The sequence below is a fragment of the Acomys minous genome (assembly GCF_964271855.1).
Source record: "Acomys minous genome assembly, chromosome: 16".
NCBI classification, from domain to species: Eukaryota; Metazoa; Chordata; class Mammalia; order Rodentia; family Muridae; genus Acomys; species Acomys minous.
In genome coordinates, this window is record NC_140498.1 from 94,304,216 (window position 1) to 94,331,575 (window position 27,360).

At 52.5% G+C, this 27,360-nt stretch overlaps 1 protein-coding gene across 3 annotated transcripts in view; it reads right to left on the reverse strand.

Annotated features, from left to right (window-relative positions):
• SSH1 (slingshot protein phosphatase 1) overlaps window positions 1–27,360 on the reverse strand; it is a 55,264-nt gene that overhangs the window by 13,551 nt on the left and 14,353 nt on the right. For 2 of the 3 annotated variants that reach the window (XR_014775363.1, XM_084761403.1), the window contains exons 3-11: window positions 17,365–17,468; window positions 14,579–14,643; window positions 14,116–14,237; window positions 9,243–9,311; window positions 8,690–8,755; window positions 5,640–5,834; window positions 5,099–5,192; window positions 3,048–3,176; window positions 618–664 (exon numbers count right to left, since the gene is read on the reverse strand). Coding sequence is in view for 2 of the 3 variants with exons in the window: in XM_084761403.1 (XP_084617529.1) it covers window positions 618–664; window positions 3,048–3,176; window positions 5,099–5,192; window positions 5,640–5,834; window positions 8,690–8,755; window positions 9,243–9,311; window positions 14,116–14,237; window positions 14,579–14,643; window positions 17,365–17,468 (891 nt within the window). In the remaining variant the exon portion in view is untranslated. Of the gene's footprint in view, window positions 1–617; window positions 665–3,047; window positions 3,177–5,098; window positions 5,193–5,639; window positions 5,835–8,689; window positions 8,756–9,242; window positions 9,312–14,115; window positions 14,238–14,578; window positions 14,644–17,364; window positions 17,469–22,066; window positions 25,212–27,360 lie in introns of those variants that run through there. The other variant, XM_084761404.1, reaches the window with a different exon arrangement.

The window sequence follows — 27,360 nt, forward strand, 5'->3', positions numbered from 1 at the left end:
AATCACAATCAGGGCATCAAGAATCACGTATTTATTCCCGGTGAGATGGAAGTGTGAGGTCTGAGCTCACACCGAATGGCCGCTCTGCTGGGGACGACACCCTGACTGAGCTTCTAGGGATGGGTTTTAAACTCTGTTTGGTCTAAGAAGGCCAGCACAGAATGGTGATGCTGAGGCTGCTTTCCCCAAGGGCTTAAAGGGTCACTCCTGAGGATGAACACTTCACAAAGACAGGCTAGTTCCCGCCCAGCAGGGAGCGTCCAGTCACAAGATTCCCAGGCATCAAAGTATTACCACGAGTGGCCCAGTTTTCAGGGTTGCTGACTCGCTAAAAGGCCAAAAGAGATGAGAGTCCACGCTAGGGTTCTCAGCAACCCTGCTGCAGACCGAGGCTGTGGGAGGGCGCTCAGAGCCTGCCAAGGGCCAGGCTGCCCCTCATCCTCCAGAGTGATCACGCTGCTCCCGGACCCCCACAATTACCTAAGACTGCAGGAAGAATCTAGAAGCCATGGATTCCTCTGGGAAGTATTCTGAAGCACAGAAGGCCCCCGGACCCCAACCAAGGCAGAGGCTGCTTAAGACGCCTGCAGAGATGGGGGAGGTGGGGGCAGACTCACCCTGAGCCCTGCAGCTCCTCCAGATTGGATGCGTTCCACTCGGAGCCCTGAGGGACAGATCACACAAACCCCTGTGAGTGTCACACGTCAGCCTCGGAGCACCTGACAGTGGGGCCTCAGCAGTTCCCGAGGCCCTCGAGCATCACTGAGGGTGGCAGAGAGGACCCCCACCTCACGGAAGCCTGCTGCATGTCTCCCAGCCTTCTTAAGTCCGCCATGGGCACAGCCCCTCCAGGCAGTGACCTGTGAACTCCTCACCATTAGTCACAGAGGTCCCACTCCCCTTCTGACAGCTATTTTGATATTATTTTTTTTAAAGTCCCCATGCTCTGACCCAGTAATTCCACATTGCAAACAGCTCTCCTGAGATGACCAGAGCTCACACGGAGACTTAGGAACTTGGGATGGGGAGCCCAAATGTCCACCAGGGAGAAACCAGTAAGACAAATTATAAAAGACCCTCATGACGAGTGCTTCAAGATAAATCATCCCAGTACACAAGAGGCAGAGGCAGGAGGATTGCCATGAGTTTGAAATCCAAGGCCACCCAGGGGTACATAGTAAGACTTTGTCTTAACACAAGCCAGAAATAAATAAATCATCATGTTAGTGTGTATAAGCATGTGTATGTGTGTGTATATGAGAGAGAGAGAGAGAGAGAGAAAGAATATGGAGAGAGAGAGAGAGAGAGAGAGAGAGAGAAAGAATATGGTCCCCAAACCATCGTCCACAATGGGCTGGCTGTGCTTTCAAGGACAAATGCAATAAACAGAGAGGGACACATATCTACTACAGGGTATATGGGCACAGCGTCCTCTTTTTATACAGAGACACAGAGAAGCAACCAGCCGTGCTCTGGAACATGCAGCCACCTCCTGCCCGTCCCTGCAGCTCAGCCTCTCCTGAGCTCCCCAGGTCCTCTGGGACCCAGGGTCACACTATCCCGGCATTGGGTGATGTGAGCTGGATTTTCATATCTCAGGGGCAGCCGCAACCATAAAATTCCTTTACTATCTCTTCTGGAAAGAATGACACAAGGCACCAAGCCTCCCTAAACTGCAACAGTCCACGACAGCTGAGTCCTCTGGCCACCGCCAGCACCTAGTGCAGGGAGTGGAGGGAGGCTAGCCAGCACCCCCTGCCTGTCTTTCAAGTTAGTTACACGTTGGTACACAAAGCATGAAATGTACACGCAGAGAGATTCACATATAAGCAAGAACATAAAAACATACACAGCCAACGCTCAGGAGGCTGAGGCAGAAGAGCACAAATTCTGGGCTAGCCTGAGCTACAGAGGGAGCTCCTGTCTCAAACCTTCTGTTCCCACTACCCCCCACACGTATGCTTGTGTGTGCACACTCGTGTATTCACACTCGTTCATGGAGACTAAAGGTGCCCTCAGCAGCTAACGCCATCTTCCCTCAGCTCCCGTAAGCAGACACTTTCTCTTCCAACCACAGTCACCGTCCAGCCTGCAGAAGTTGCATTTGCCGCCTCTAGGATGCGTCTCACTCGAGCCTCATGAACACTCCATGCGGTGCAGAGGCAGGTGGCTCAGAGGGGACACAGGGCAGGTGAGGGGGTGAAGGGGGAGCCTGGCCTCACTGGGTCTGACTTTCAGTACGACTCCGTGGTCTCCTAGATAATTTTAGCAAGCTGCCTGCCTTTGAAAACTGGCCATGCCGGCCAGTGGTGCCACACGCCTTTAATCCTAGCACTCAGGAGGCAGAGGCAGGCGGATCGCTGTGAGTTCGAGGCCAACCTGGTCTACAAAGCAAGTCCAGGATAGCCAGGGCTGCACAGAGAGACCCTGTCTCGAAAAACTGAGGAAGAAAGAAAGAAAGAAAGAAAGAAAGAAAGAAAGAAGGAAAGAAAAAAAGAAAGAAAGAAAGAAAGAAAGAAAGAAAGAAAGAAAGAAAGAAAGAAAGAAAACTGGCCAGTTCTCTCTACAGACATCTACAGCGTAAAGACGCCAGCTGGAGGTGCACATGTGCACGGGAGACATGACGAGGGTGAGGCATGCCCTTCAGTGGGCTCTGAGAGCAGGGCTTGGAGGGGAACAGCTTAGCTCTTGTGTTTCTGATTAGGTGCGAAGTTAGGAGCAAAGGCACATGGGCATGTGTGTGTGTGTATGTGTGTGCACATGTGTCTGCCTGTGAGCATGAGTGTGAGCACGCATGTGTAAACATTTATGTGAGCAAGTGTGTGAGCAATTGTTTGTGAACATGTGTGTGGGAACATGTATGTGTGAACATGTGTATGAGCATGTCTGTGAGGGTGTGTGGTATGAACATGTGTGTGGGAGCATGCATGTGTAAGCATGTATGTGAACATGTGTGTGAACAAGTGTTTGTGAACATGCGTGTGGGAGCACGTGTGGGAGCATGGTCACCCCACCGGGCTCCCCCAGGGGCTGGCTGTGCTGCTTACAAGATAAAGATGGTCGAAGATGAGGGAGGGTTTGTCCATCTGGCCCAGGATGAGCAGCATCTCGTTATCGATGAACTCCTTGAATTCCTTCAGGTTGCAGTTCATCTGCTTCTCCAGCTCATTGCGGATCTGTGGGGACAGAGCAGAAGGCGTCACGGGGCGCAGCCCGTCAGGTCAGGAGTGATGTGCTCCAGCAGCAGCCCGGCTCCGCACAGGAGTGAGCCTGGATCTGCACGGGAGTCAGTCCGGCTCCGCGCGGGAACAAGCCCGCCCACCTCCACAGAGGCGTACAGAGGCCTCAGGTTGTCCTGTTTCCCAGAGTAAGGTGTAAGTAGACTCAGGCAGGACTGTGTGTGGGCTGCGGACGCTCACCCACTCCACCTCCAAATTAGCCCACTGTTTTCAACAAGGGAAGCAGATTTTTCCTTAGAGCTTTTCTACTGAGCTTAAAACACTTAAACTTTAACAACTAAGTACCAACAATACTACAATACTACTGTGAGAAGGTAAAGTTGCTTTTTTTGTTTTCTTTTTTCCTTTTCTTTTTCTTTCTTTCTTTTTTTTTTTTTTTTGGTTTTTTGAGACAGGGTTTCTCTGTTTTAGCCTTGGCTGTCCTGGACTCACTTTGTAGATCAGGCTGGCCTTGAACTCACATCGATCCACCTGCCTCTGCCTTCTGAGTGCTGGGATTAAAGGCATAAAGTTGCTTTCTTGAAGGAGAAGGTACCACTGCGTGTTTTTTACTACTGAGTTAAAGATTAGGAGGCAGGAGAAGTGAGTTTGAGGCTAGCCTGAAAAATACACAGTGAGTTCCGGGGCAGCATGAGCTACAGAGGGAGACCCTGACTCAAAAATACCAAACTAGAAAACAAACAAATAAACAAATGGGCACCTTAAACTTCCTGTAACTTATTGTAGTCTTCAAATAAAAAAAACAACAACAAAAGATAAAACCATCAAGATGTCAGCAACAAAACTTGACTGAGTTCACAGTGGAGAAGCTGACTCCCGCAAGCTGTTTTCTCTCTCTCACGTGTGTTGCATGACACACTCCCAGCCCCAATTAAATACATAAATAAATATGATACTTAAGAAAAAAATGTTAAGACTTTTGTTTGATACAGGGTCTCACTATGTGTCCTAGCCAGAGAACTTATGTCCAGGCGCTGGGATTAAACCTGTACCCCATGCCTGGCCTGGAGATTTGTTTGGGGTTCCACCCACATGTATGTCTGTGCACCATGTGCATGCAGTGCCTGCAGAGGCCAGAAGAGGGCACCGGATCTCCTGGAGATGGAATTACAGAGGGATGTGAGCTACTACCAGGTGGACACTGGGAATGGAACTAAGATGATCTGCAAGGCAGGTAGGGCTATTTACTGAGGAGCCATCTCTCCAGCCCCCTGCTGCACCATTTAAAGCTATTGATAGAAGAAGGAGAAGGAGAAGGAGAAGAAGGAAGAAGGAAGAAGAAGATGGAGAAGGAGAAGGAAGAAGAAGGAAGGAGGAGGAGGAGGAGGAGGAGGAAGAGGAGGAGGAAGAAGAAGAAGAAGAAGAAGAAGAAGAAGAAGAAGAAGAAGAAGAAGAAGAAGAAGAAGAAGAAGAAGAAGAAGAAGCAGCAGCAAAAGCAGCAGCAGCAGTAGCAGCAACCGACCAAAGAAACAAGCTTAAGAGGCACAGGGAGCAGCCTGAGATTACTAGCTCCTGTACAAGGCCAAGGAGGACACAGAAGCAGGAAAGGGCGCAGAAGGCTGAGGTTCCTCGGAGGACCGTCTACAAGAGCCCCCATGACTCAGAGAGGGCAGGCCATCTGTCCGTGGTCTCCAGAGTCAGACTAAAACCTAACTCTAAGCCTGGGCCCTCCACAGCCCTAGTGCCTCTGCAGAGTAAAGCACAGGAGCCTCCGGGTGGACAGAGGTACTGGGCATGCCCGTGCTGGGGATGTGTGTGATGGGCTGGCGCCTGCTGTGGGCTCAGGGGGAGGGATGGGGGAGGGAAGAAGGGAGGGAGGAAGGGAAGAAGGGAGGGTGGAGGGTGGGAGGGTTCCTTACTTCCTTAGAAGTCACATTTTCAAGGTCCTGGCTCATCATGATGCTTCGGAGTTTGGCTTTGATGAGCCGCTCGGTTCTTTCACCTTCGGTTGGCCTAGGAAGAAAACATATAGGAAGTCGCAGACTGTAGAGGAAGGGTCACAGGGACACGACAGCCTCACAGGTTACAGCGGTGTGCACAGGTATCAGGCACTGTGAGGAAAGTGGAGGAGACCTTCCCCCAAACCCCAGTCCCCACGGGAGCCGAGTGTAGGAAGAAAGAGGTCAGTGGGTCGGGCGCTCGCTACCCACACAGGCCACACACGCTCTAACTGCCAACGTGCTGGGCTGTCTGTCGGTCTCCACCTGGGGCCACCGCTGCATCCTGAAATGTCCTCACAGGACACCCAAGCCTGTGCATTCCCAGGGCCATCTACGTGCCAGCTCTGCTTATTAACTCCAGGGCCACAGAGACCTGGACAGTCCTCTCCTGCCCCAGGGAATCATGGCCTCGAGAGGAGCCCGGGGGCAGCGTGGGGAGGCAGCACCCACACACACGCACTTGTCCACAAACAGCGCTGGGGAGTCGGGTCTCGTGGACTCCAGGTCCTGCATGGCGTTCCACTCGTTAATGCAGCTCTGCTCGGAGCCGATGCAGCTCTCATAGTACGTGGCCCAGATGAGCGCCACGCCCCCAGGGAAATAGTTATGCCTCCGAGCCACTTCACAGGCCTTGTGAAGCACTTGCAGGGCAGACCTGGGGGAAGAGAGAGTAGCTCAGGATTACGTGTGCGCGTGCACGTGTGCCTCCCACACACGGGGGTCTTGGGTTCTGCAGCTCACGCCACAGCAGTGGAAAGGGCAATTTAGAAAGGACTCCTCACTCACAGGATGTGTGAGGCACACAGGCAGCTGGGCACACCTATCAGCTCCCAAAGGCTGTATCAATTAAGCTCTCAAGCGCACAGATACTATTCCTCATCGTTTCCACAGGAACGAACAACCGCCAGCACAGACCCCACCCCACAGCACCGAACTCTTCTAAGCTGGCTGGGTCACACAGACCATCTGTGTCTGAAGTCACAGTAGCCCGAGAGCAGGCAGGGCTGTGCTGCACTGCGGGCATCTAACGTCAGGAAAAGGTCTTTAAGGATCAGCAGGGGCTCCTGAGTGCGCCTGAGGACCCCTCCTCAGTGTGTAACATCTCAGGGCCCCCAGGGCTTAAAAACGTGTGTTTTATTTAGTCAGCCTCTTTTACTACTTGTGACAAAAATACAGGCTGAAAATTTCTCAGCGAATGGGCTGCTGAGGGAGGTGAGGCAAAGGCAGAAGGCTGCCCGCAAGGAGGCGTCAGCAGATGAGGCACTGAAGCAGCCTCGCTGTCCATAATTCCAACTGTCCTGCCATCTAGCCTGGTTGAGGGGATAAACTTGAGCCAAGTTATTAAATTCAGTTCTGGGGCTGGAGAGATGGCTCAGTGGTTAAGAGCACTGGCTGCTCTTCCAGAGGTCCTGAGTTCAATTCCCAGCAACCACATGGTGGCTCACAGCCATCTATAATGAGATCTGATGCCCTCTTCTGGTGTCTGGCTCCTAAGAATTAAAAAAAAAAAAAAAAAAAAAAAAAGGCAAAACAACCATCAACCACCACCATCACCAATGCTGCTGCTGCTGATTATGTTAAAAATTTGGCCAAAGAGAAAAGAGACAGCAATTATCCGAGGGCACTTGCTGGTTTGTCCGTCCTCAGGACACTGCCCTCCACTACCCGACCTTACCTCAAGTGAACTGAGTGTAGCCTAGAGTAACAGAGGCGGGAAGGGACGCAGGCTTAGCCAGGGGCCTGAGAGAGCTCTGCAACTCTCCCAGCCTGGACCAGAGACATCGCCTGGAAATCCCATCTCCTGCTTCTTGGGCTTGAAGTTTTCCTAGTTTATTCCAACTGCTCTGTTGCACTTGTACCTAAACTGTTGAGCCCACAGGAGTGTCCCTGTTAAACACTGCAGTATGACACTGTGCCTATAAACCTGCTGAGCCGCACCCTGTGAGTACGCAGCCGCAGGGCTCTAGGCTGGTCACACCTACGAGAGCTGTAAGAGGAGCTGATCCAGGAAGCTGTGACGGCGCCCACAGCTGCTGCTAGGGTCAGGGCAGCCCTGCTTTCCCTGGGATCCAGGCCGGCAACAAGCACTCTGAAGCCTGGCAGCCGTAGAGAACAGCTGCCCAGCTGTCCTGGCATGACATACAAGCTTATTCGTGTGTGTGTGTGTGTGTGTGTGTGTGTGTGTGTGTGTGTGTGTGTGTAGCTGCCTCCCTTCGAGATGTTTTAAACTCCAAGAGGTGACTCATGCCTACATCATGACCCTCTGGCCACTTGCAGCCCCTGCCAAGCAACGCGGTTGTCGCTTCCTGGCACAAAACTAAGACCTACTGTGCGCCAGGCTCAAGGAGTCAGTGAACTTCTGCCAGGTCGGCACTCACCAGGTTGATGGGCGAAGTTTCATCTTCAATAGTAATAAACTTTAATTTATTTGGGCTTAAATGGGTAAAGAATTTAAATAAAACATTTCCCACAAAGACACACACATGAAATTCATATAAAAAATGCGCAGTGCAGGATGAGGGGGGCATGGAGGCGCACACCTTTAATCCCAGCACTGGGAGGCAGAGGCAGGTGGAGCTCTGTGAGTTCGAGGCCAGCCTTGTTTACATAGTAAGTTCCAGGCCAGCCATGGACCCTGTCTCCAACAGAAAGAATTCTCCACAGGACCTAACAACTTGTAGATATAAACCCCAGAGCCTCACACCGATTAAGCACAGGGACAGTCGGGGCAACATCATCTGCAGTAGGTAAGATAGAAGCAACCGCCTCAGGGATAACAGGGCAGACACAACACAGCAGGGTGTTCTTCAGCTTTGTAACAGCTTTGTAAAACAAGGGGGGTCTGAGTCACCTTATGACAAGAGCGAACCTGACCGTTATGTCAGGAGAGAAGAGACATGGACGGACAAACAAGTCCACTCAGAGGCAACACAAAGTACAGAATCTTCTGGGGCCAGGGGAGTTCACAGAGGCGGGACTTCCTGTTGGGATGATGAGACTGTTCTGTCAGCGGACAAGTGTTGGCTGACAGACACTGAATCAACCCCCTCCAAACAGCTAAGGTGGCTACTTATGTTATGCAAGATTCGAAACACAGACAGACAGACAGACAGCATTAGCTTCCAAATAGATGTGGTTTTTTTGTTTGTTTGTTTGTTTGTGTTTGTTTGTTTTTGAGACAGGGATTCTCTGTGTAGTCTCAGCTGTCCTGGAAATCCCAAGTACTGGGATTAAAGGCATGGGCCAACGCCACCTGGCTAAAAGTGGTTTTTCTTTTTCTTTTGGGGAGGTAGTTTCAAGACAGGGTCTCTTCGTGTTATCCTTGGCTCTCCTGGACTCGTTTGTAGACGAGGCTGGCCTTGAACTCACAGCGATCCACCTGCCTCTGCCTCCCAAGTGCTGGGATTAAAGGTGTGCGCCACCACGCCTAGCCTAAAAGTAGTTTTTCTATTCATGCTGTCAGAGAGGAAATAATCTCTATGGAGTTCAAAGCCCCCAAAGCACACTTACCACATGGCCTGGACTGACACGGGCTTGAATATGTGCATCCTGCCTGCCGTGCTCACACTGAACCCGCTGAGGACAGAAAATACAAGTTTTCAGTCAAGTCACTTGCAGACTGTGGGTGCAGTCCCACCCCAGGCTCGGGACCAGCATGCCTCCTGCTGCCTGCCAGGGGGCAGCAGAGATGCCACGTTAGACAAGAGAGTGGCACCTGGAACTCTGCTGTGTCTTCCAGCCGCATCCCTGGCATCCCAAATACGAGTTACTGTGTGGTGTCTCACTCACCTGTGCACCCCCAGGTCACAGCCCTGGAGGGTCCCGAGTGAGCGTTCCACACAGCAAGCACACTCCACACCACCCACGTGTGACCCCCATGCCGTGGTCGTTCCTGAGCTAAGTCCCTGAAGGACGCCCAGCACGGCCCTCCTACGGGCCTGACCCACAGGACCACCGTGGATCGGCCCACCACACGGTTACAGTTAAAGGCCATGTGGGTGCTCTGAAGCCCTGACCCAGCCCCCAGCCCCCAGGAAAGAGTCTCTTCACGGCGCATCCATACCCATCCCCGTCCAGGTGGATCTTGGTGTCGCTCCACAGGCAGAGAACCATCCCGATGGTGCAGCTCTTGCTACATGGGGAAGAGAAGACGCCGGAGTCAGGGCCACCCTGCACATGCGCTCTTCCCTCGGGCTCTTTGTCCAGCAGGTCCAGGCTACAGCCACCCGGCCCGGCACCAACTGCGGGTCTGTGTGTGGGAGGGGCTCCCGGGCAGTCTGCGCAGTGTCCACTCACTGTCTGATTCCAGAGGACATAGGCCTAGGGTGGCCCCACTAGTGGGAGTGGCCGTGATTCCACAACTACAGAGGCTCTTGGGTACACTGGAGACAAGCAGCTGATGCTGCAGTGGGCCAACTGGGGTGTGCAGGCAAACAGCGAGTGATACCGCATGCCAGGCTTCTGTCCTGGGTAACAGGAGATGGCAGGGTCCCCACGGCTCCACTGCCTTTTGTGCTGCTGCCACTTTACAGACTAGTTCAATCCGGTTCTGTTTTGCCCATCCTAAGAGTGAATCGATACTTGCAGACTTTAGAGACTGGCGCCACTGGAACACAGGCTTATCAGAGGGTCTCAGATTGTGATGAAACTCCAGAGGCATTAACTGCGGCAATTGTGCCCCGGGGGGCAGCCCCCCCCCTCAGGAATTCCGAGCTTCTATCTCTGCCATGGCTTACAGGCTCTGGGCCCAGGGTAGCGGTGGGGGAGGGGAGGAGGGCTGGAAGAGGTGGTAACGTTTCTCCCTCCTGGGCCTGGACAGCTCCCACTCCAGAGATAGCACCTTGGTGCTACCCTGCCTTTCGGTATCTGTGGGGAAGTGTTAAGGCGGTAGGTCTCAACCTGGGGGTTGTGACCCTCAAAAGACCATCAGAAAACACAGTTACGGTTCACATTACAGTTATGAAGGAGCCCCACAGCCTGAGGAACTGTACTGAACGGCCGCAGCCCCGGGAAGGTTGCGAACCGCTGGTGTAAGGCCTCCAGGTTAAAGTGGGCTAAACCTCTGGGCGGCAAAGTCCCCAGTTTTCCCTCCTGCAGTTCTACCCACCAGCAGGGCCTCCCGGGGGTCCTTACGGGGTGGAAGATGAGGTATGTGCTGAGCCCCACAGAGCTTTGAAGGCTACCGGGCTGAGTTGGGGCCAACAAGGCCCCCTTTGGCTGCCCCAGAATGGCACAGAAAGGCATGCTGGGATATGGTGGCAGGCCTGGAACCTTGCAGGAAGGGAGGTCTATGACTGTCATTCCAACGGCCCCCGTTAGACACCACCAGTGGACAGATGTCCCTGAAGGACTAGGGCCCGGGGCACTACGTCACCATGACAATGATGGCAACAATTTTATGAATTCACGAACCTCTCCATGGTGTCACTACCGTAACTCTCTGGCTTCCCCATGTGACGCACAATGAAGCTGGACACTTGGAGGCAGGCCCTGGGGTGACACATACAGCAAGTGGGGCAGGGACTGGGGTAGGGAAACTGCACCTTCACGGGTGACAAATCACCCTGGAAGGGGAAGCAGGTGGGAGCAACTGTGGGCGAAGGGAGCAGGTCGCAAATCCCTGTGGGTCAGGAACAACGGAGCCCGAGGACCTGGTCCCGCCTGGAGGCCGGCAGGAGACACAAGCTTGCGAGCGGAGCCCACTTTGGAAGAGCTTTACAGATTCCAAAAGAAAATGAAGGGCCAAGGATGGCAGAAACGTTTGCAGTACTCAAAGCACCTGCACCAGAAGCAGAGTTACCCCTGATGAGGCCCAGGAAGGCCTATGGAGATGCCTTCACCCACCACAGCTTCAAAGTAGCCTTTCTAACACAGTCCTCCTATGTTCTCGCCCTGGGAGTCCAACACTTACTGCACCCCAAGAAAACAAAATCTCATGGCAGCAATTTAAGAAAGCAGAGAACCCTTATGTTACCAGGGCACTGGCTGCCATGGAGCCTGGTGCTCAGGGCTACAGCAGCAGCCAAGAAGGCCAGGCCAGTCCTGACCCATCACCTCCCTGGTGAGATGCCCACGCATAGGACACATCCCAGCTGCCTCGGTCCCCACTGCAGAAAAGTGATTCAGTTGCTCACCGCTCTCTTGACTCCCCTAGTTTTTAAATTTTGTTTTAATTACTTACTTATATGTGTATGTGTATACATGTTTTGTTGTGAGCAGTCATGTCGGTGCTGGGAATTGAACTCGGGGCTTCTGAAGGAGCAGCCAATGCCCTCAGCCTGGAACTGGCCCTGTAGCCAGGCTGTGGCTCTCGACAGGGAGACACTGGCCCGAGTATAGAACACACAGCAGAGGCAAGGTGACCACAGCGGGAGAGGGACCCATGAGAACCAAAGCTGGGGTGCCAAGGGGTGGAAGGCCGGGCAGGACACATGCGACCGGGTGGGAAGGAGGACGGGAGCCCGTGGCCTGCACCTGGAGGCTGAGCCTGGGTGCACACGAGTGGGTCTAACGGCCTCCAGTGACCTTGAACTGACACGACACAGGTCACATCTCTTGTGCTCACTGCTGCACTCCCAGCACATGAGAGGGACACACACGGTTAAGTCGTCGAACGAGTGAAGGAGAAGAGGAGAGCACAGGAGAACTGCAAACATCAGGGGAGACGCAGGGGGTTCCACGGCACCGCTTCCCTCTGGTCACAAGCTGCCACTCTCGGACTTCGTCCCTGTACCACAGCAACCAGAGCATAACAGCACCACGGGAGCCGGGTCTCCAGGGTGAGAACTCCCTGGGGAGGGTCAGGACACCGGCACCTGGGACCTAGCTGTTCCTCCCTCCCCTGGCTGCACATGATCTTGGCAGATGCCAAAGGCTGACGGAGCAGGACTGCGCGGTGCAGCCCTTACCCACAGGGTGTACAGGATGAACCGAGGGACAGAACCACGCTCTGCTTTGCGATGCCAACAGCAGAGATGGCGGGAGGGGACCTGACTCCTACCGAGCTTCTACAGAAAGGATCGAAAGGAGGCCACAGATCGCCCTGTGAGGTGACAAAAACTCCTATCCCTGAAGATTCCTACGGGGCTGGGCCATCATCTGAAAAACCGTGAGTGATACTGTAAAACATGACGCCTAAGCCTGGCCATGGAGGCATGTGCCTGGTGCTTGTCAAAAAGCTGAGGCAGAGCTGATGGCGCAGGCCTTTAATCCCAGCCGAGGCCAACCTGGTCTACAAAGTGAGTCCAGGATAGTCAAGGCTACACAGAGAGACCCTGTCTTGAAAAACAAAACAAACAAACAAACAAACAAACAAAAAAGCCGAAGCAGAGTTATCAGAGTTATCAGGAGTCACTCAACCACCAAAGACGGACCCGCCCACTTCTGTGAGCACCTCCCGGCGGCCCCAGGGCAGCAGTTCTGAGAGCACACTGGCCATTCTCCCGGCGCAGGGCACGGTGCCAGGAGGCAGGCAGAGGAGAGGAGTCCCGGAAGGGATTCATCCCCCGCTCTAGTCTTCATCATTCAGCCCTAACAAGCGGCGGAGTCTTGCTCACTGGCCTATGACACAGCAGCTTAGTCACAAGACGACCCGCTGTGGTCATGTGGCCTCTGGGATTTCCCTCTTGCTACTGACTGAAGCACCACCCAGGTGCACCTGTCGTCCTGCACGCCCTGACCTCACCATGCTGCCCACTGGACGATAACCCACCTGGCACCCCCCACCCCCGCTTGCCCGCCCTCTCCCAGAAGCCTCACGCCTTCCTGGTGGTGACGTGGTCCTCGTGCTAAGCTGAATGGGTGCTAATGGCCTCTCGGCTGACCGGAGGCCTAGCCTGTTGCCGCCTACACAGGATCCTGGGAAAATCCATCGGGTTATGGATGAGTAGGGTAAAGGGTAAAAATAAAGGGTTCACTCTGACAGATCCAGGGGTTGCAGACACCTCCCCACATGGGTCATTTCATGCCAGGCTACGTCCCTGATGGAGTGTACTTGACCTCCAGTCCTGGGAACCAAGGGCCTTAAGAAGCTTTCACTCAAGAACCTGTCAAAAACAAAGAGCGGGGCTCGGTGGTGGTGGCGGCAGTGGCAGCGCACGCCTTCAACCTCAGCACTCAAGAGTCTGTGTGATCCCCAGCAGGTGGATCTGTGTGAGTTCGAGGCCAGCCTGGTCTACAGAGTGAGTTCCAAGATAGCCAGGACTACACAGAGAAACCCTGCCTTGAAACAAACAAAGTGATTTGTAGGATCACCACTGGACAAGGCCCACTAGACACATCCTCCTACCCGGGCTGCGTGCCTGGGAGGCGTCCTCCTGGCCAGCTCCCCTTTGTCCTTCAATGCTCATCACTGCTGTCCCACCCCTCAGTAAACGTTCCTGTGTAGGATGCCTTTACACATTCGAGGGACCCCCAAATCTGTTCACATCTAAGAAGCTGGGTCCCTAACCTTGGAGCACTGAGGAGCTGAGACCTGGCGGAGGATGGCACCAGGTTCCACCCACAGAAGGAATTACTGCTGGGTAAGCCTCGCTCCCACTGCGGCTGGCTTCCTGCTCCACCATGTGATCTCTGCACGTGCTCCCACTCCTGTGATGTCATCCATGTGGCCAGAGGCCTCACATTAGGCTTGTAGGCTCTGGCACAGTGGGCCGAATAAACATCTTTCCTTTATAAACTGCCTGAGTATCGTGCATAACAACAGAAAGCCATCAGGCGCCTCCTCCTCCTCCTCTGCAGTGCCCAGCAGTGTGAGCAGTGCGCGTTTTCCAGCTGGCCCGCAGCAGCGGGGAACTAAGAGCTGGGAAACCAGGCCTTCTTCCCAGAGCCTTGGTGGCCCCGTCTTCTGTAGGCTTTCACCCCAGGACACCAGGAGGGCCTTTGGCCAACATGACTCATCTCTTACTCGGATGGGAACTGCCATCCCTGAGACTCACCTCTCCTCACTGGAAAAGTCAACTCCCAGCAAGATGTTCTCCTCGGTGTCCTGGCGCCCGCTGGTGTACACCACGACCATGTAGCGGACACGGTCAGTCCAGACGCTCTCTAGGCGCACGGCCTGAGGATGGGAATAAGGCGTCACCTCACCAGCCTGTTCCCTTCCTCTGTCCCCCAAACCAAGACCAAGGGCTTTAATTCTGTGTCTGGCACAGAGGGGGACAAAAACGTGTGCAGTGGGGGCACGGGTGACGTATACAAATTACAGTCACGTTCAACATGGATGACACCTGACACACATCTCTTCTGGCCCCTTTGGGGAGCTGGTACAGGACCCAGGGTGTCATACATTTCACAGGATGCCTCTACCATTGATGAGCCCCCCAGTGCCCTGGCCTTGGTCAACAGTGTGAGAGAAGAAATCACGACAGAGAAGGGTTCAATGCCACCCACGGCTCTCACCAGCTTGATCCTGTCTTCACAGCGGAGGAGGTTGATCATCACTTGGAGGTGCTGAGGCAGGTCACCTGTCGGGCCAACGAGGAGAGGTTTTAACGGCCGAGTAGCCTACCTTCTTAGAAAAGCCAAGCCAAAAACAAACCATGGAAAGCTGACTCCAGTGGCCTGGATGACACAGTGGTACTTTCAGTGGTATTATCAATAAACACACTGGAGAGCACACGTGGGCCCACGAGAGAACGGGAGCCACCACGGCCAAGCAAACGCTCCTGGGCAGGGCAGGAGGCACGAACTACAGCTGGGGCTCCAGGGAGGCGGCTGCCAAGGGCTGAACTGCAAGAAACTGTTCCTCACAGTCTTGGGCATTTTCCACACACGTCAGATGTTACTTTTGCACTGACAGGAGCGGTGGGGGTGCGGGTGGGGACAGGGGGCGTGAAGAGTATCTACCTGACCACAGACAACAGCTGAATACTGGGTGTCCGGAGAAAAGAAACTGAGAAAAAAAACCAAAAAACCAAAACAAAACAAAAAAACCAACCTCAATCTATCAAAAGAAAGAAACTATCAATCTGTTGTTCCTTTTCCTTCACTGCTAAGTAAAAAAGACAGTTATCTAAAGCAGCAACCCCCCTGCCTCAGCATCGTAGGATCTGGGACTGTGGGTGCATACCACCATTCCCAGCCAGAGAAAGTCACCTTTACTTTTTAAGACTGAAAAGAAGACTGTGTACAGGTGTACGGTGGAGGATGTCTGTCGACATGAGGTTGCCTGCGGAGTCCAGAAGAGGGCGTCCGATCCCCTGGACCTGGAGTCAAGGCAGTTGTGAGCAGCCGAGCTAAGATGCTGAGAACCGCACTTGGGTCCTCTGCGAAAGCGCTGACCTCTCTGCAGACCCACCCCACTTCCCTTTTTTGGAAAGCGTCTACGTAGCGCAGTCGGGTTTCAAACTCACCACCCTCTTAGGGAGGATGTGAAGTCCCCTGGGAGGCACCCCGGCGTTGGGGGTCTGGGGAGTATGCAGGGCCAGGGAGCAAGCTCCCTGGAGGATGGTAGGGTGTTGCTATAAAGCAGGACACAGGACCCAGCCCTGCCTTTCTTTGTCCTAAGGCTTTCCTGCCCTCTGAGGAAAGGCTCGTCTGCGAAGATGCTCAACCGTGTGAAGGCACAAGAAGCAACCCAGTGAAGCCAGCCTTTACAGTGCAGGGATCGGAGGAACTCAGCAATTTATCTCTTCTTAATTACACTCTAGGGAGCTGAGGGTGCGGCTCCACGTCACGTCAGTTGCTCAGTATGCACAAGGGTTCTGTGCCCAGTACTGCAAAAGCAGGAGAAAAGAGTGACAACAGAGACGCTGGACACTCGCCACACGACACTGCCTGGACGCCACGGATGTTAGGAAACTGAGGCTCAGAGGCAGAACAAGGTGTATAGAAGCAGGTCTGGCCGGCTTCACTAAGGAACCTCAGGGCCCTGAAATATAACGCGTAGCCTAGAGCGGCCTTGAACTCATGGTCCTCCGGCCTCTATCCCACACCCTACTGCTGAATTCACACGCCGACTACCAGCCTGCTCCAAATCAAAACTGTTTCCACACACCACACTGCCCCTCGTACAGGACAATGGTTTTCTTAGATTCCAACCTAAATCTTGGTTGCCAGGGTCGGTAAGCGCTTGCCATGAACTACAAGGAGGGAGATGCCAGCTCAGCACTTAGACCTAAGATGAAGCAGAGAGAGAGAGGCCAAGCAAAAAAAAAAAAAAAAAAAAAAAAAAAAGGAAAGAAAAGTAACAGAGGTGAGGAAAAGTCCAGTGTTTCCAGAGTCCCATCCTGGCTCTTTCGAAAGGTGGGGCGCCTCTACCATGAGAACATTCAGACCCCAATAGCTCCCCTCAGAAAACCCCAGGACCAGGATACTTGGTGCACAGGGACCTCTTGAATTCCATCTTTTTTAGGGGGTGGGGGTTGTTTGTTTTTTTTTCAAGACAGGGCCTCTCTGTGTAGCCTTGGCTGTCCTAGACTCGCTTTGTAGACCAGGCTGGCCTTGAAAGTGCTGGGATTAAAGGCATGCGCCACCATACCAGGCTTGAATTCTACTTTCTTTTTAAAATTTTGTTGTTGTTGTTGTTCATTTATTATATAAGAGCACTCTCTCTGCATGTACACCTATACACCAGAAGAGGGCACCAGATCACATTATAGGTGGTTGTGAGCCACCATGTGGTTGCTGGGAATTGAACTAAGGACCTTTGGAAGAGCAGTCAGTGCTCTTAACCTCTGAGCCATCTCTCCAGTCCCCTTGAATTCCACTTTCAGTTTGCCTTCATTTCCGGAGTCAGGCAGCCCAACCAGACCAGTCTTGGTACCTGACAAGTACTGTTTCTCACTGGTTCTCCGACCTAAGTTACTATTCAAGTTGACCCCAGCTCTATTACTTCTGTTCTTTCCACAGGTAGCCATGATAGGATAAAGACATTCTGTCACATGATCACTCCAAGTGCAGCCAGGCTCTTAACATCACCCCACCGAGGGGCGTTCAGATGCTCATGAGGTATAAAGAGCTTGCATGCTGTCTGCAAAGCTCATAGCTATGATGCACACTGGTCCATCTGTTCAAGTCTCTCTGTGAGCTGAGATGTTCACTTAACTGACAGAGAACACACAGGGAGCCTTTGCATCCCAGTAACTGTGCTGGTCATCACAAACCGACGATGCACTGCTTCCCTGGCCGTGTGAGAGCCAGCAAATGACTTCCCACCGACTACGGCTCTTGGAGGCTTCTCTCACCTGCATGTCTGTGAGGGTGCTGAAGACTCCGTTGGCCCTGGGGGCTGTTTCCCTGCTGTAGGAAGAGGGCCGCTCCTTTCACCATGAAAAAGCTCTCGCTCAAGCTGAGAAGAACAAAACCAGAGGATGGTTAGGGCGGCTGAGAGAAATGTGGGTGAGGTGTGTGGCAGAGAGAAGGCTTGGCGTGGACACACAACAGGATTAAACAGTACAGCTGCTGCCACAGCGCTCAGGGGCAGACGAAGCTTCGGCCACCGCCCTCATCCCACGACCCCCGTTTCAGGTGTGCTGCCCCAGACCAACAGCTCCTCCTGACAGCAGTAAGATGAGGTACAGGTGTAACACAGAGACCCCATCCCAACAAAAGGCTGCTGTGCACTTGCTCTGAGCCTGCACTCCTCGGGCTCGGCTTCTAGCCCTCCCACTCCCACCCACTGCCTCCCAGGAACTTTCAGCACAGTCCTTTCTCCCTGGTGCAGTCCCACAGATGGCCTCCCAGTGTGTCTGCATCTTTAGACCCTGGCTGGGTGCTGAGCTATAACTGTCCTCAGTCAGGACACCCTGTCCACTACTCCTGCAAGCTAGCTCAAGTCCACCCAGACAGAGTCTCTCAGAAGGATGAGTTTTGGGCCTTTTATTATATTATTTTTTTTTCAAGACAGGGTTTCCCTATGTAGTCTTGCCTGTCCTGGACTTGCTTTGTAGACCAGGCTGGCCTCAAACTCACAGCGAACCACCTGCCTCTGCCTCCCGAGTGCTGGGATTACAGGTGTGCACCACCACATCTGAACGGCCTTTTTATTTTAACTAACAAAAATATTCACATTCATATTCAGTTTGTGACTGTCACTGTTTACAAGGCCAGCCTGGGCAAACAGAAAGTAAAAAAGGACAGCTGGGGATGGACAGCGAGACACACACACACACACACACACACACACATACACACACACAAAGAGCAGAGGCTCAATCAACAACCACCAACAACATTCTTGTAATTCTTCACTTATAATTTGGTTAAAAGTATTTTTTTTCTTTCAGGGCTGGAGAGACAACAGTTCAGTGGTTAAAAGCACTGGCTGCTCTTCCAGGGGACTCAGGTTCAATTCCCAGCAACCACATGGAGGCTCACAACCATCTATACCTGCAGTTCCAGGGGCCTCTGAGGGCACTGCACGCACATAGTGTGCAGTCATTAATGCAGGCAAAACACCCACGCACGTAAAACTGAAAAACTCACATCTTAAAAAGAATTCTTCAGCTTGTGCAGACAATGAGGCTTTGAGACGAGGCCTCAGCTATTAACTGTTAGCAAGCACTCAACAGCTACTGCAAACCAGAGAAGCATCCGCAAGACACAAGACTGTGCCACAGTGTTAACCTAGGACACAAGACTGTGCCAGAGTGTTAACCTAGGACACAAGACTGTACCAGAGTGTTAACCTAGGACACAAGACTGTGCCAGAGTGTTAACCTAGGACACAAGACTGTACCAGAGTGTTAACCTAGGACACAAGACTGTACCAGAGTGTTAACCTAGGACACAAGACTGTACCAGAGTGTTAACCTAGGACACAAGACTGTACCAGAGTGTTAACCTAGGACACAAGACTGTGCCAGAGTGTTAACCTAGGACACAAGACTGTGCCAGAGTGTTAACCTAGGACACAAGACTGTGCCAGAGTGTTAACCTAGGACACAAGACTGTGCCAGAGTGTTAACCTAGGACACAAGACTGTACCAGAGTGTTAACCTAGGACACAAGACTGTGCTAGAGTGTTAACCTAGGACACAAGACTGTGCTAGAGTGTTAACCTAGGACACAAGACTGTGCCAGAGTGTTAACCTAGGACACAAGACTGTGCCAGAGTGTTAACCTAGGACACAAGACTGTACCAGAGTGTTAACCTAGGACACAAGACTGTACCAGAGTGTTAACCTAGGACACAAGACTGTGCCAGAGTGTTAACCTAGGACACAAGACTGTGCCAGAGTGTTAACCTAGGACACAAGACTGTGCCAGAGTGTTAACCTAGGACACAAGACTGTGCCAGAGTGTTAACCTAGGACACAAGACTGTACCAGAGTGTTAACCTAGGACACAAGACTGTGCCAGAGTGTTAACCTAGGACACAACACTGTGCTAGAGTGTTAACCTAGGACACAAGACTGTGCCAGAGTGTTAACTGACCTCCTGTGATTACCTTCTTTCAACTTCTTAGCAGTTTCCCTATTTTACAAACTGAACACAAATCATCACCCCCGTGGACCCCTCCTGTGTAGCCTTGGCTGTCCTGGGCTCACTTTGTAGACCAGGCTGGCCTCAAACTCACAGAGATCCACCTGCCTCTGCCTCCCGAGTGCTGGGATTAAAAGTGTGTGCCACCACCACCGCCCAGCTATTTTTGATTTTCAAAGGAACATAAAAAACTCATAACACATTTCATCTTTTATCAGTTCTGAAAGAGGATTAAAGTTTAAATTACTGAGATACAGAAGTGTTCTCCCGAGCAAGAAGCAAACATGGGTGGATGATCTGAAGGAAAAAAAAAATCTTGAGAAAGTAGTACCTTTTAAAACCTTGGAATTCCAGGTGCAGTGGCACATGCCTGTAAACCCAGCACTCAGGAGGCAAAGGCAGGTGGATCGCTGTGAGTTCGAGGCCAGCCTGGTCTACAAGGACAGCCATGGCTTGGTTACACAGAGAAACCCTGTCTCAAAAAAACAAACAAAAACAAACAAAAAACCCACAAAATCTTGAAAGTAAGAAAATTAATTCCTAGGTAAATGGAAGATGTTATCTACAGCGCAAGAGGGCAAACTCGTCTTTGAAACCCGACGCTGGTGGCTAAGCATTACAATTTAGAACTAAGGACCCTGCCAGCAGCCTCTGAGACAGCGTGCCTCCTACGATAGTGGATCCATAATAGACTCTGAAGCCTTCCTGCTTCTGTTCTCATGGTAGGGGCTGGAGCGCTGGCTCAGCAGGTGAGAGCACTGGTTGCTCTTCCAGAGAACCTGGGTTCAATTCCCAGTACCCACACGGCACCTCACCAACTGTCTGTAACTCCAGTCCCAGGAGACCTGACACTCTTACACAGACACACCTGCAGACAAAACACCAATGTGAGTAAAACAAAAGTAAACAAATCATAAAAGAATTTGAGAGGGGGAAAAAAAAACCCTCATGGCAAACACTGTTCAACTCTGATTGAACAAAGCTTGGCTGGGCCCCTCAGGTGCAGACCTTTGAACGCTGACAACCCAGCAATGGGCCATGTGACGCCAAGCAGTCACAGACCCACAAAGCAGCTTCCCACCCCCAACAGCTGCCACACACCTGCACTGAGGAACCGACAGGGATGTCCCCGCTGATGCTCCAGAAAAGAGAGGCCCTTAGCATTTGCCGCGCAGGTAAGAGCCAGGCTGTCTCCTCCTGTCTGCCCTGCACCCTCGTCCCCAGCCCTTTCTGCTCATTTTTACAGCTAAGCTCTCAGAATACTCTGATCTCCACTACAGCCATCTGAACTCCAAGAGCCAAGCTCCAGGAAACTTAAAGCAGCTATCTCCTGATCAAAGCGGCTGTGGAGAAATTTTCAAGGCAACATCAACTCCTTTTGTTCACAAATTAAAAATAAAAAAAAAGAAAGAAAGAAAGAAAAGAACTCAGACTGACCAGAAACGAGAGCATTCTGGAAACAGCCAGTAACAGTGACCTTTGCCTTGGAAACCAAGAGCAAAAATTCCCCTTGGTTTCCCTTGCATTTCCTTTGGAAAAAAAGGGAACAATGATAAAGAGCAAGCTGGGCTCACCCCGTGACCTGCTCTGCAGTGGGTGATTGCTCTGCGTGATAAGGAGGGGCGCCCCCTCCCCCCACGGATGCATTAGGGTCCTGGAACCACCTCAGTTATTGTCAACAGACAGCCTGCATGTTGTGGGGGGCCCCACTGCCCTGAGGCCTGCAAGGTCCCCTGTGTCCTGGAAATATACGGGAAATAGCCGACCGCTGGTGGCCAGGATGACCATCAGCCCCAGACAGAAAGGCCGTGTGAAGGACAGGAGGCTGCGGAGCATGCTCGGGCACGGAATCTACACAAACAGGATGAAGCTGCTCCACGGCCTGGCTTCTAGGCTGTGTGTGGCCTGGGCCACTGCTGCTGGCCATAGCCTCTGGTGTCCACAGGCGGCTGGAGAGCACTGCCTGTGATGGTGGCCAAGGGCACCTGGTTTTCCACCCTGAGCTCATGAGATGCTCTGGACGAAGACGGGGCGAGCGGCCTCAAAGCCCAGCAGGGTTTCCCTATCAGTAATGGCGCACATCCTTTTCTGAGTACTCAGGGCACGGATGCATGCCAGCCCAGCCGCCACCTATGCCAGACAGTGAAAAACCGTCTTTCCTACAAGAGATTTTAGAGCCCTAAGAGTTACAGAAAGTGTGACCCAGACGTAGGAAGCAATCCTCCTCCAAGGCTCTAAGGAAAATCCCAGCCCCTCCAGCCCTGCTAGAAGCTTTTTTATCTCTGCAGCACAAGCAAGTTCTCAGACACAGCCTGCTGCCCTCAGGGAGACCCTGCAAGATCAACGTTTCTCGAAGCTGGGAAGACAAATGCAGCCCTCCATGCCCAGGGCCGGCTCTCACACAGACAGGAGTGCATCCGAAACAGTTCCCAGGGAGAAGGCGAGTCAGCTGAGCTTACGTACTAACGCGGGCCGGAAACCTCCGAATGGCAGAGGTACTGGGCTGGCCGAAGGAAGACACAGAGGTCAGAAAGATACAAAAGGTCCATCGCAGCGGCGTTCACATCTGCAGTGACCCGGCTGAAACAGCCAGTGCGGTCCACACGGCACACACCAGACCAGCAAGCGGCACTAGGGCTTTCCAGGGAAGCAGTGCAGTCCCTCCTCAGACAACGGTCCCCACCCAAGGAGCAAGTGGCTCTTGTGGCACTCGTCCTCCTCTGATATGCTGGCTTAAAAAGGCCCTTGTCCCAGCATTTCCCGATGAAAAGGGTCCATTCAGGGGAAGCGAAGCAGCTGAAGGTCCTCCAGTCAAGGCACTCCCACGGGCTGTACTGCAGGCGGTGGAGCCAGGAGGAAAACGCAGCTGGCCACTGAGAGCCAAACCCCAGCGAGAGGACCCCATCCTGGGTCAAAACCACGTACAGAAGGATGTCCCAGGGTGTCCTTTTCTTCCAAATCCCCACCCACCCCACCAGGCAGGATGGTGGGTGGCTGCCATGGGTATTTAACAAGGCATTGTTCAAAAGCAGCTTTATAGCCTAAAAAATACTTTTAGGCATATTTATAGCTGTTCAAGGTGCCTGGTGACCCTCAAGTGGGGACACTGAAGATGGAGGAATTCACACTTGCTTCCGTGAGGAGCTTTGAGAAGTGCAAGGTGACCCAGCAGGCCACGCTGCAAAGCCAAAGCAAGTCTCTGACTCCAAGGGGCTAGAGATGCCGCCTTAATTTATAGGTTAAGAGGAGGACCTTGGGCGGGCGTGAAACAGGAAGACCTGGCAACCTAGACCAATTCCTGAGCAAAGGAGCAGGAACCTCTGGGAGGTCATGTCCGGAAGCCCCGCCCAGGTCCAAAGGACCATTTCACCTTCACTAGAGGAGTGCGTGACTCATCCCCTTCTCACTCAGCCGATGTGTAAACCATTGCTCATCCAGGAACACGTCGGTACAGCCAGGACTGACTCCTTTCCAAAAGCCCCACATCCACCGTGTCAACCCCAGCTAAGAATCTTTACCAGGCACAGCTGTCACCTCTGCACACACCATCTCTAGTGGCCCACACCAGTGTCACCAAGAAGCCAGGACACAGATCCAAAATATAGAACACAGCAAAGACTAAGGAACAGCTAAGAGAAACAACTCAGGGCCGGGAAGGCTTGGCCACAGAATGCTTCCATGTACCCAGAGGACCTGTCCCATCATCCACCCACTGCCACCACCAAGGCCATGGGACAGCCACGGAGCATGGATGGAGAGACGCTGTGGGAGAAGCGAGGTCATGCTGGTCCAGGGTTCTCATGGAAAGAGCTGTCCTTCACCTTCGTGCCAGAGAGTGCCTCAAGTGTTTGGCTTGCCACGGTGTCTTCCATAACAGGCATGCACGGTCCTTTCCACAGACAGGCAGCAGGACTAGGTACAGTGAAGGCGGTCACACATGCCTCGCCCACATCCTCCTTGGAAGCAGAGTTTAGCTGGTAACCGTACACAGCTGTGTTTGCCTTCGGAGTCTAAGCACTCTTGGAGGCAAAAGGAGCTCAGACTCTACATGACAGGGGACGACGACAGTGACAGCAGACTGGACATTCAGTAAGTCCTGCTGCTAACAAAACGTTCCGGCAGATATGTGGAACTCACTCTGTAGACCAGGCTGGCCTCGAACTTAAGAGATCCACCTGCCTCTGCCTCCCGAGTGCAGGGATTAAAGGTGTGTGCCACCACCACCCAGCCCAATTTAACCTTTGTACTCTGGTTGGGCACAGTGGTGACCGAGGACAGAAAACGGTCAGCCTGAAGGGTAATCCTTGATGGGGAACTACAGAGAAGGTGGCTGGGGACATCCCAAAGAGGACGGCCAATTAGCTCCCTCCAGATTAACGACCGCTCCATGGCCGCACGCCTACAGACTCTGCTTTCTAGAGCCTGGCTAGCATAAACTAGACCATTATCACCCGGGGAAACACATAAACTCAAGCTGTAGAATGTGAGAGGCTATGAACCCTTGGCTTGTGCAGCCATCCATCCGTCAGCCTACCAAGTTCCCAGCACCCGAAAGCGCCGTCCCTACCGGCACTCCGAGTGACTGCGAAGAGTGCTTTACAGCCCGGAGAGCTCGCCGCTCCACTGCTACACCTAATTCTTACAATTCCATTCTCCTGACAGAAGATCCAGAAGGGAGGAGAGAGAGCTATTGGAGGTTGTAGAGCAAACGGGGGCAGAAGGGGCTGCTCCACGCCCAGGACGGCAGGGCTGTCTGACCTGCAGTTGCTTTAGGCTGGTTTAGACGGAGTCACAGCCCCAGCTGGGCCTGGCAAAATGACATTTAGGACGTAGAGAAAGATGGAAGCTATTTGGAGATCAGGAAACGGCTGCAACTGGGATGGAAAATTCTTCCCAGTTTATGCACAGCAGCCTCCTGATGGTCAATGTCACAGAGAGCCCTTGCTGCCCTAAACATCTCTTCTATCTTCTGCCTCCAAGTGAACTGTGGCGGCAGGGTCTGGCTCCCAATACCTTCTTTGGAGTGAAAGAAAACAAGCTTTGGGGCTCCCAGCTTCCAAGTCGTGCTCCATACAGGTCCCTGAGAGAAGGAACACTGGGGTTTCTCTGCAGGCCGCGCCATTATGAAAGGGGTTATGGGCAGGAAAAAAAAATGCTGGCAGGGCCACACATTGTTTGGCTGCAGGTGTAGGCTTCCCTCAGAGAGAAGGACTGTCCGGAGGCACTGTGGATGGTCAGAGACTCTCCCAGCCAGCCACACAGCTTTCCTCATACCCAGCTGGTGGGAGCAGGCAGCAGAGACTCACAAGAGCAAGACTTTTTGTTTCTGCTTAGGTAAGCTAGCCAGTGAGCCCAGACACAGCCTGCAAACCTTCAGACAGTCCATCCATGACCCTCCAGAGCCCCTAGCCCTGAAGGCAGCCTGCTGCTGCAGCTCCACTCTCTCATCAGGTACACGGGGCCCTAAGCCTCCTTACCGAGGGCTGAGGTATAAAGGCTGCATTGTTCGGGGATGCTACAGCAGCAGCAACAACCCAGCAAGCCAGAACCTATAGGAACGTGAAGGCAATATTTTTGAAACAACTCAAAAGTTAAAAAAAAAACAAAAAACAAAAAAACCGACCAAAAAAACAAAAGCAAAAAAAAAAACAAAAGCAAAAAATCTCTGGTGATATCAGCTGTGCCAGGCACTCATGGCTTTCCATGGTGTGAAGCCCCATCCTGTACTCACTGAGGAACAGCCTTCCCCTAAGTCCCTTCTTTCCACTGTCCAGCGCCACCCGCCTCTGGTCTTCATTCCTGCAAGTGCAACATTGCTAGCACAAGAGCCTACTGCACAGTTCACATGTGCTCAGTGTGGCCAATGAACGGAACAGGTGCTGCATTAACATGTGGCATGCAACGGGCCTAGAATCCCAGCACTCAGGACAGCGGCCACAGTTAGCCTCTCCACGTACCGTGCCTGCCCTCCACCCATCAGGCTGCAGCATCAGGCTCTGACTTAGGAGCTCCTACATCCCACGGCTCATCCTCCACCGCGCCTCTCCCGTGGTGCTGAGGAGCCAGCCATCTACTCCAGGTCTGTGTTCACAGCCCCCTCGCCCACCTCCCCACGCGGTGCCTGACACCTGAAATCGTGCCTTCTTGAGGAAGCTTTCCTCAGCTGCTAGAACAGAAATCCAGTTCTTCTCTGCACCAGTCCCTTGTCCAAGGTCAAAGGCCTAAGCCTTGTTTTCCACATCCTATTCCCTGCCCACTGGTACTGAACTGTTCTCCGCCAGTATCATTTAACTTGAAAATTGGCTGCAGTGGCCAAGATACACCCCTTTATCCCAGTTAGTAACATAAGTAACAGATCTGAAGCGCTGAATGAAACAGAAAAACACAAGCGCAGAGGATACTTAATAAATACATCAGAGAGCTGGGGATGTAGCAAGGTTGGTAGAGTGCTTTCCCAACACTCACAAAGCTCCCTGCACAAGCCAGGTGTGAAGATGCAACACCTCACTTGGAATGCTAGTGCCTGGGTGAAGGAAGCAAGATGATCAGAGTTCAAGGTCACCCTCCTATACACAGCAAGTCTGGGGCCAGCCTGGGCTATCCCAGACCCTGTCTCAGGAAAAACAACTGTCAACATTAACAAACCAAACAAACTAATTAACCAAATTGGAAAGCACCTTGACAGGGCATAGTATTACTGTCACTGAGAACTATCTTCCCTGGGCCATGACTGGTGGTAAAGAATCCAGAGGATACCACCACCCACCGGGGCTTACACCCTCACGGGCTGCGACACAAATCTAATACAAAGGCATTATAACTCACATAAAGGACCTATTATTAAATGATGATCTTAGCCAAGCACACTAACCAGCATTCAGGATGCAGAGGCAGGGGGATGTCTGTGAGTTTCAGGCAGCCTGGTTTACACAGAGTCCAAGGCTAGCCCAGGTTATATGGTGAGACCCCGACTCAAACAAACAAACAAACAAGAAAACATAAACAAACCAAAAAAGGATAAAGACAGATACAAAGTCCCCAGACCAGATAGGCATGGTGGTGCGCAGCCTGTAGTCCCAGCACTCGGGAGGCAGAGGCAGGCGGATCTCTGTGAGTTCGAGGCCAGCCTGGTCTACAAAGCGAGTCCAGGACAGCCAAGGCTACACAGAGAAACCCTGTCTCAACAAAACAAAACAAAAAAACCAAAGTGTCCAGATCCTAAGACTGGAATGTCCCAGATGGAAGAACAGGTAAGGCAGTGTGCAGTGACCAACCCTGAGCTGGGCTCTCTTCTATAAAGGGCATTTTGAAGGGGGTGTGTGTGTGCGGAGGCAGTGTTTATCTGTGTAGTCTTGGCTGTCCTGGACTTCCACTGACCCTCCCGCCTCTGCCTCCCTGAGTACTGGGGTTACAGGCATGCGCCCTCTATGCCCAGGCCAGATTGCCGTTTGTTTGTTTGTTTGTTTGTTTGTTTGAGACAGGGTTTTGTAGGCTTTGAACTTCTCAAACCTACTTTATTTGGGGTTCTTTAACGCTTACACCTCCCTTCCAACCCACCTACCCTAAACAGGAGAGAAAAGAGGTTAGTGGGGACAGGGGAAGTAGACCTTTTTAGACTCATTTCCTTAGAGCAATTCCACTCTTCGTAGTCAGATTCCAGAAAACCCTTTAAGTAGCAAACCAGCAATTCAGCAAAGGTGACTGCAACCACAGCAGCAGGAGCGTTTCTCTCTGGAGCGTCTCAAAGCAGAGTAACG